The sequence below is a fragment of the Mus caroli genome, chromosome 2 (assembly GCF_900094665.2).
Source record: "Mus caroli chromosome 2, CAROLI_EIJ_v1.1, whole genome shotgun sequence".
Lineage (NCBI taxonomy): Eukaryota > Metazoa > Chordata > Mammalia > Rodentia > Muridae > Mus > Mus caroli.
This window is the reverse complement of record NC_034571.1, coordinates 25,959,966-25,968,370: the sequence shown is the minus strand read 5'-3', so window position 1 is coordinate 25,968,370 and position 8,405 is coordinate 25,959,966. Positions and strand designations below refer to the sequence as shown.

The window sequence follows — 8,405 nt, the reverse complement described above, 5'->3', positions numbered from 1 at the left end:
TTCTCCTACAGAAAAAGGGATGTCTATTTGACCAAAACAAATCCCAAGAACATGCACACTGGGGTTTGGCTAGAAGAGGACCATCAGGTGGAAGTCAGCTGAAGGGGGGGTGGGGGTTCAAGGAACACAAGGAGAGAAAGTCAGTCTGGCTGGGCCGTGGTGGTAGCAGGGGAGACAAATACCTGTCTAAGACGCGGGTACTATTACCAACCCCATTGAAGAGGCAGAAAGTAGCCTAAAGAAGCTCAGTAACTTGCCCCGAGAGTCATAGGCCGGACAATTATTTCTCTGACTCCAAGCTAGGCCATGCGTGTCCAGATTCCGCACCAGAACCCTCCTCTTTCCCATCATCCGTTGGCTAAATCAGAAAACGAGTACGAGGCAAGTGTGTCATCAAGGCGTGCCCTCCTGCAAGCCCAGCCCATCGCCCCTTGGGAGCAAGCACCGCGTGGCCTCCGGGGATCAAAGACGGGCACGCATGCGCACGCGGGGGTGGGGTTGTCTTCGGAGGCTTCCGCCTCCCGGGTTTTGCAAAGTTACCTGGCCCACAGGAGGCGGAGTTAGGGAGTTGTGGGCTGTGCGCGCGCGGGCCCCGCCTTCAGCCTCCTCGGGCACCTGTTGGCCTGAGGGGCCGCCGGTGGCACCCAATAGACAGCCTCCCTGAGCCGCCCGCGCCCCGCCTCTAATGCAGAGCCACCAATCCCCGCATTGCTGCAGCCCCGCTGCCCCGCGGCCCCACCTACCGCGCGCTTCTTCCGGGTGGGCTCGGGCGGGGGCCAAGGCCATGGCTCTTTGGCCGCCGCTTAACTCTGGGATGCTGGTGCGGACTGGGCACACCGTGCTGACCTGGGGAATCACTCTGGTGCTCTTCCTGCACGACACCGGTGAGCCGGACACCGCGCCACCCCGAGCCCACCCGATCACGCGTGGGTATACCGGGGTCCCCCTAATCCTCAGACACATTGAAATCTCCATTTCTATCTCCCACCAGTTCCTCAAGCGTCTTTCTCCTATGTCGGTCCAGGGATCATCCTCTCTCCGCCTGATTCCCAAGTTGGACCCTAATAAATCCCAGTAATTTTCTGTCATCGATAGATGTCCATCCATCCAAAGACCACCAGAGCCCATCAAATCCGAGGACCAACTAGAGGCCCCATCTCTCCCGTCCCTGGGCTCTACCTGTCCTTCCCAGAAATTGCCTCCCAACCCCTCCCTAAATAAGATTTAAAAATCCGCTAGACTTAAGGACTTGGCTTTCCGGTCCACTCCCCAAATCCTATGAGCCGACTAACTGCCCCAAAGAACGCCACTAGCAGGTTTCCCACCTTCGCCTGGTAGCATCTCCTTTCCCTATCATTCCCTTCACCCCCCTCCCGCCCCTTCCTAGGTTTCCCTTCCAGAAGGAACAGAGCCCACCACAGAGGCTTCCTCTGTAGCCCTCCTCCATCGCTTTTGCCCTTTGTCCTCAGGCTTCCACACCAGGAGTCACCCACCTTCAAAACCTCCTTGGCTCTCTTTCACCCAAGGGTACCAGAGTTGCCCATGCTCAGCTGTCTGGTGTCCCACCTCTCCATAATCCTCATTGACTACCATGGGCTTAAACAGGCTGGCTGGCACCTTCCTAGCTGGAGCTCCTGGCTGGCTCCACCCTCTTCCAGGGCTGACTCTTCCCCTGGGGAACCCTCTTCCTCCTCCCTCCCTCAGGTCTAGCCTCCATATCGCCTCAGGCTACTTTCTCTCCACCCCCACTGCCTCCTGCCCTTCCCTTTTGCTTTGGTTCTCACTGTCCTCTGGCCTCCCCAGAGCTACGCCAATGGGAAGAGCAAGGGGAGCTGCTCCTGCCCCTCACGTTCCTGCTCCTGGTACTGAGTTCCCTGCTGCTTTATCTGGCTGTGTCACTCATGGACCCCGGCTATGTGACTACTCAGCCCCAGCCTCAGGTAAGCAAGCAGGGACCTCGAAGGCCCACAGGGGAGTGAGACCTCAATGTTACGCCCTAGCCGGGCGTGGTGGCGCACGCCTTTAATCCCAGCACTCGGGAGGCAGAGGCAGGCGGATTTCTGAGTTCGAGGCCAGCCTGGTCTACAAAGTGAGTTCCAGGACAGCCAGGGATATACAGAGAAACCCTGTCTCGAAAAAAACCAAAAAAAAAAAAAAAAAATGTTACGCCCTGAGCTGCACTCAGCGTGGGGGCATCTTGATGAAGCCTCTGGCCTACCCTGTGTTTTTGCTCCTACAATGATGACATCACCCAAGACCCACGTGGGGACACTTGTCTTACAAAGGTCACCAAACGTCTAGTATGCTGCCATGTGCATGCGTCCCTTCTACACGAGATGGGCCCCAAGTCCTGCACAATGGGGACCAAGCGGCGCCTAGATAGATGCCCCCAGCATCGTCTGCGTCCCAAGGAAGGAGAACCCCCAGTCTCATACTCTTTTTTTTTTTTTTTTTAAAGATTTATTTATGTAAGTACACTGTAGCTGTCTTCAGACACACCGGAAGAGGGAGTCAGATCTTGTTACAGATGGTTGTGAGCCACCATGTGGTTGCTGGGATTTGAACTAAGGACCTTTGGAAGAGCAGTCGGGTGCTCTTACCTGCTGAGCCATCTCACCATCCCCAGTCTCATACTCTTTGTCTCATTTTCAGGGCGAGCCCAAGGAGGAACAGACAGCCATGGTTCCTCAGGCCATCCCACTTCGGCGCTGCAGACACTGTCTGGTGCTGGTAGGTGACGCACACATACTCTTGTGGGAGCAGTCGGGCCATCCTTAACCCTGCCTCCCCTCCAGGAATGCCTCCCAAATTTAGGACCTGACTATGGCCTTCAGCCTTCTCCCCAAAGGAGGACTCACTGGGGGGAGGCAGCACTAAGCCTAAACTGCGCTCTGTCCCCACAGCAGCCCCTGCGTGCCCGGCACTGTCGTGACTGCCGCCGCTGTGTTCGCCGCTATGATCACCACTGTCCCTGGATGGAGAACTGTGTGGGTGAACGCAACCACCCACTCTTTGTGGCCTACCTGGCACTGCAGCTGGTAGTTCTGCTGTGGGGCCTGTGCCTGGCATGGTAGGTACCTGGGGGAGCACAGATAACATGCACACAGGTACTCAGGGAGCAGGAGTCCCTGGGACCCTGCAGTGCCCAGCCCTAGCTCTCCATCCTTGTCCTCTAGGTCTGGTCTCCAGTTCTTCCAGCCCTGGGGGCTGTGGCTCCGGTCCACTGGGCTCCTGTTCACCACCTTCCTGCTGCTCTCCTTCTTCGCGTTAGTGGTTGGCCTGCTCCTGGCCTCCCACCTCTACCTGGTAGCCAGGAACACGACTACCTGGGAGTTCATATCCTCACACCGAATCGCCTACCTCCGCCAGCGCACCAGCAACCCCTTTGACCGAGGGCCGACTCGAAACCTGGCCCACTTTTTCTGTGGTTGGCCCTCTGGGCCCTGGGAGACCCTCTGGGCTGAGGAAGAGGAAGAAGGCAGCAGCCAGGTTGTCTAGGGTTGCTGGAGATAAGGCTGCTGTTGTGCCTAAAAGCCAGAGGCTGTGCCAGCTAGGGATCAGCCGACTCAGCCTAAGGCCTTTATGTCTTCCTAGGGCTTCCAGCCCTCAGGAGAGAAGTAGACAGAACCCCCCTGCCACCCGTAAAGGAAGACATAGAAGAAAAGGAAATAAGTTGGGGGAGGGGTGTTAAAAGAGAACCTAGACACTACACAACCCCTGGCTTGGCTACCTCGAGTGTACAGTTTTATTAATTTAATACTCTCTATAAAGTCAAGTATTAAAAAGAAAAGCCACCCATGCTGCCGTGGACTCTTTCCTGGTCTGGGGTCTACCAGGAAGCAGAAGGAGAGGGTTATAAACACAGCAGGGACACGGAGGAAAGCCTGCAACGACAGCCCCACGGACGGCCACTGCCTGGACTCCCACACACTCATTAAATACTTTGGCCCAGGCACATGACTAGGTGGAGGCTTCCTGCAATCTGGCAGAAGTGCCAGGAGACCCTCAGGACTCCAGGAACTGCTCAGACACGAAGTCAAAGTCCCGGAAGGCAGCCTGTTGGCGAGCAGTGAGGGAGCTCTGGGAGACTGGTGGGGTCAGGGTTGGAGGCAGGCTGGTGAACTCTCCCTCGAAGTAGCGAAGGTCTGCAGGGCCACAGAGAGTAGGCACGAAGGGAGGCTGGACGGTGCGGGCCAGCAAGGCCTGCCAGTTGGTGGTCTGAACAAGGTACAGGAGTAAAAGAATGTGGGAACCGCAGACCCCGCAGGTCCCCTAGCCTCTCCACCTCACCAGGAAATGGGGACTGCTGGGTTCCGGCTTCTTACTCTGAAGAAAGGCTGCAGCTTGATCTCCTCGGCGTCCCGTTCTCCTGCCCCTAGACGCTTCTCTGGGGACTTTTGGAGGAGCTGGCAGGAAGCAGGGCAGGATGTGAACCTGAGGGCATGCCACTCCAGATGCTGGCTGCCCTACAGGTACCCGACTTAAGCTATGCTAGAGGGCCACAAGGTAGAGGCAGGGTACACACGAGTCACAAGCAGCTGCCCTGGACCTTGGGTCTCACCTTCTGAATGAGTTCCAGTCCTTGCACTGACAGAAAGTGGGGATATGGGACATCAGCATTGACGATGCATTCAAACACCTCCTCTTCTGTGTCCCCTGGGAATGGACACTGTGGAGATTGGGGTTCAGCAGGCGATGCAGGCTATCCCACTGTCCCCACCTTCAGAGACCCTGGAAGCCCCACTCTAGCACTTACCTCACCCACTAACATCTCATAGAGCAGCACACCCAGCCCCCACCAGTCCACAGCACGCGTGTAAGCCTCCTGAGTCAAAACCTCGGGGGCCAGGAACTCTGGGGTGCCACAGAACGTGCTGGTCCGGTCACCAAAGCCAATCCCTGCAAACCAACATTCACTCTAGTGCCTGCTAGGTGTGGCACACACACCGTAGTTCTGGTTATAAGAATCAATGGGGGAGCCGGGCAGTGGTGGCACACGCCTTTAATCCCAGCACTCAGGAGGCAGAGGCAGGCAGATTTCTGATTTCGAAGTCAGCCTGGTCTACAGAGTGAGTTCCAGGACTACACAGAGAAACCCTGTCTGGAAAAACAAAAACAAAAAGAAACCCACAAAGAAGAAGGAATCAGGAAGGGGCCTGAAGAGATGGCTCACTGGTTAAGGTTGGACCCAAGTTTGATTCCCAGGACCCACATAGTAGCTTGTGAATGTCTGTAACTCCAGTTTCAAGGTACCTGAAGTCCCCTTCTGGCCTCCATGGGCACTAGGCATACTAGACATACATGCTGCAAACCACCTATACATATACAATACAGTTTAAAAAAATCAAGGCCAGAGGTGGAGGTAGAACACTTGCCTAGTATATGTGAGACCATGGGTCAAAACCCAGCAATGGAATACATATATACATACATATACATATCCATATATATACATATGTGTGTATGTGATATATACCATACATATACACATTTTTTTTTTCCCAAGACAGGGTTTCTCTGTATAGCCCTGGCTGTCCTGGAACTCACTTTGTAGACCAGGCTGGCCTCGAACTCAGAAATCCGCCTGCCTCTGCCTCCCCAGTGCTGGTGCCTGTCTTTAGGATACCCAATAGCAAGGTTTACTGTGTCCCCTAGACTCTCTAGGCCAAGGTAATTGTGCAGCCAGTGACTGAGAGAGTTGTTTCTGATGAACTTGTGTGCCAAGGTCATCATAGCTTCTCTGGCCAACTACAAATTAGGGTATTCTCAGCTGTTCCTCTAAACAAGGGTCAGGAATGAAGGCCAGGGCTGGACACCGTGAGTGGGGAGATTTCTGGCTGGCCTAGGCAAGACAAGAGGATGTGATTACAAGACAGGGGGCCCCACCTTCCTTGCATAGTCCAAAGTCTGCAATCTTGAGGAAACCCTGGGCATCCAGTAGCAGATTATCCAATTTCAGATCCCTGATGGTGGAGTGATGAAGATCAAAGGGGCTGAGAGGGGCTGAGGCCTTGGATGCAGCAGCAGCACAGGGAAAGCTCCCAGGCCCACCCAGCATCTCTTGGGCAAAGACTACCTGTAAATGATCCTCTTCTCATGTAGGAACTGCAGCCCCAGAACCACACAGGCCAGGTAGAAGCTGAGGGAGGTACAGGAAGAGTTCAGGCCTGGCACTGAGAGGTACCAGAAGGTCCTGGCCAGACTCAGGCATGGATGGAACTAAACAAACTAATATTGGAGAAGCCCAAAATATTCCAATGTTGCTATGTATTAATGACCTATCCTTCCTGTGCTCAGCTATGGCAGAGCTACTGGGTCTAGTAGTATAGGCCTATAATCCCAGCTACTTGGGAGGCTAAGGCAGGAGGATAGCAAATTTGAGGCCAGACTGGTCTATATAGTTTTCAAAAAGCAAACAAAAGCCTGGTGGTAGTAGTGGTGGTGGCGGCACACGCCTTTAATCGGCACACGCCTTTAATCCCAGCACTCAGGAGGCAAAAGCAGGCAGATCTCTGAGTTCAAGGCCAGCCTGGTCTATAGAGCAAGTTCCAGAAAAGTCAGGACTGTACAGAGAAACCCTCTCAAAAAACCGTAACACAAATAAACAGAAAAGGAACCATAAAGGGCTGGAGATGTAGCTCAAGTGATAGAGCCTGGCTCACAGTAAGCCCTAGGTTCAAAGCTCAGTATAGACATCTTCCCAGCAGCCTCGGGGGATAGTCATCATGACTTTGACTCCAGTCTGGATCCGAGAGGCTGGAGAGATGGCCTGGCATTTAATAGGAAGTACTATTCTCTGTCCCAGTACCCATGCCGAGTCAAGAGTTCCTCTATCAGGTGGATAGATAGCCAGCCTCTCCTGCTTCAGGTGATCTGTGCCCTCTTCTGGTGGCTGAGGGCTCTGCACGCAATTGCAGGTGGCCATGAACAGCCCACACATACACACAGTCAAATGAGAATCTGAGATTTGACTCAGGGTCACACACTAGGGTGAGGGCTGATGTGCTGAGTCAGACTGTTGTAAGCAGAGCAGCAACTGGAGCTGGGTAGGCAGACCCTGCTTCTATCCTGTGGTAGGCAAACATGACTCTCATCCCTGCAAACAAGCTTGCAAAGGTGTGATGACAGGTTTCATCCACGGCTATGCAAATGAAGTCCTCATGGGCTGTAATGTCCCACCAAGACTCCTCACAATCCCATGCTATTTGTCTGCTGGGTACTCCCCTCCCTCCCCTCCCCCAAGGGAGCAAGCACCAGGTAACCAGAGAACCCACCAGGCCTGGGGCTCAGGAAAGACATCCTCGTGAATCTGCGCCATGAGGTCTCCTCCAGGCAGAAACTCAGTAACAAAGCAGGCATGGCTGGAGGTCTGCAGACAGGCAAGGAGAGAGAGCAGGAAGGGGTGCCCTGTACGTCCCACAGTCTCCAGGATCCGCTTCTCACAGTATAGGCTGCAAGGGAGGATATGGAATGGAACCCCCATGTGCTGTGCCCTGACACCCATACAACACCTCTGGCTGGCTGGATACTCAAAGAGCTAAGGAGGCAAGTTGATGGTTCACACATGGGGAAGGCTTCAAACCTGCCAAAGTACCACAGTCCTATTTATAGACGAGTTCCCCGGGGTACTAAAAGACAAGAGGGCTTGCCCAGGGCCAAAAAGACAACCTGAAACTGACCCTTGGGATCTCGAGCTACTTTGGGAGCCCAGGTTGGCCACCCCAGATCCAAGATCAGATACTTCTCAGATATATACACCTGTCAATCTCGTCCCGGCCTAGCACTTCCTGCTTCTTCAACGCCTTGATAGCATAGTATTTCCCTGTTCCTTTGTACTGGACCAAGAGGACCTAGGGACCAGAAAAAGTTGGACTCCAGGAACTCAGGACAAAGAGCCTTCATCTCTCCACACATTCCCTCCATCCCAGCATCTCCAGCTAATGTGCTGAGACAAGGCTTGCCCACCCACTCAACTACCTACCTTCCCAAAGTGTCCCCGACCCAGCACAGCCAAACATCGGAAGTCTTGAAGTCTGGGGGCTTTCCTGAAAGAGAGGAAGGGCCTAGGCTGTCTCCCCACATCTAGAATTTTAAAACTGCACTCAGCACAGAAAGACATTGAGCAAGGCAGTTTGTATACCCGAGGAGAGAGGGAGTGAGGGTCAATCAATATATACAAGGAGCGATGGTGCACACTTGTAATCCCAGCACCCAGGCTGCAGAAGCAGGAGAATCATAGGTTCAATCAGCCTGGGTTACACTGTAAGACCTTATTTTTTAAAAAGAGTAAGTCTCAGGCAGGGAAATGGCTTACGTTCCATGCTCAGACCCACTTTAGAAAAGTTGGATGCAAACAGGGCCATGGTGGCACACGCCTTTAGTCCCAGCACTTGGGAGGCAGAGGC

The 8,405-nt window shown here is 54.0% G+C and overlaps 2 protein-coding genes across 8 annotated transcripts in view; one reads left to right on the top strand and one right to left on the bottom strand.

Annotated features, from left to right (window-relative positions):
• The first annotated feature begins 726 nt into the window (after positions 1-726).
• On the top strand, positions 727-3,798 carry Zdhhc12 (zinc finger DHHC-type containing 12). 2 transcript variants are annotated; one of them, XM_021156769.1, is made up of 5 exons: positions 727-884; positions 1,804-1,940; positions 2,653-2,730; positions 2,904-3,070; positions 3,177-3,798. In XM_021156769.1, the coding sequence occupies exons 1-5, from the start codon at positions 785-787 to the stop codon at positions 3,496-3,498; spliced, it is 804 nt and encodes a 267-aa protein (XP_021012428.1). In that variant the 5' UTR covers positions 727-784; the 3' UTR covers positions 3,499-3,798. The 2 variants fall into 2 exon arrangements, with proteins under 2 accessions (XP_021012428.1, XP_021012426.1); XM_021156767.2 differs by having other exon boundaries at positions 727-926.
• Pkn3 (protein kinase N3) overlaps positions 3,719-8,405 on the bottom strand; it is a 13,630-nt gene continuing 8,943 nt past the window's right edge. For 5 of the 6 annotated variants that reach the window (XM_029473830.1, XM_029473828.1, XM_029473832.1 and 2 more), the window contains 9 exons: positions 7,982-8,045; positions 7,759-7,850; positions 7,275-7,451; positions 6,077-6,139; positions 5,887-5,963; positions 4,757-4,899; positions 4,562-4,669; positions 4,326-4,406; positions 3,719-4,218 (listed from right to left, as the gene is read on the bottom strand). In XM_029473830.1, the coding sequence (XP_029329690.1) occupies positions 4,006-4,218; positions 4,326-4,406; positions 4,562-4,669; positions 4,757-4,899; positions 5,887-5,963; positions 6,077-6,139; positions 7,275-7,451; positions 7,759-7,850; positions 7,982-8,045 (1,018 nt within the window). In that variant the 3' untranslated portion in view covers positions 3,719-4,005. The remainder of the gene's footprint in view (positions 4,219-4,325; positions 4,407-4,561; positions 4,670-4,756; positions 4,900-5,886; positions 5,964-6,076; positions 6,140-7,274; positions 7,452-7,758; positions 7,851-7,981; positions 8,046-8,405) is intronic. The other variant, XR_002377408.2, reaches the window with a different exon arrangement.

Coding starts and splice junctions, on each gene's coding strand:
- Zdhhc12 (XM_021156767.2), top strand. CDS start 785: ATGGCTCTTTGGCCGCCGCTTAACTCTGGGATGCTGGTGCGGACTGGG. Junction 927..1,803: donor CCGAGCCCACCCGATCACGC/GTGGGTATACCG, acceptor TGGCCTCCCCAG/AGCTACGCCAATGGGAAGAG. Junction 1,941..2,652: donor CTACTCAGCCCCAGCCTCAG/GTAAGCAAGCAG, acceptor TCTCATTTTCAG/GGCGAGCCCAAGGAGGAACA.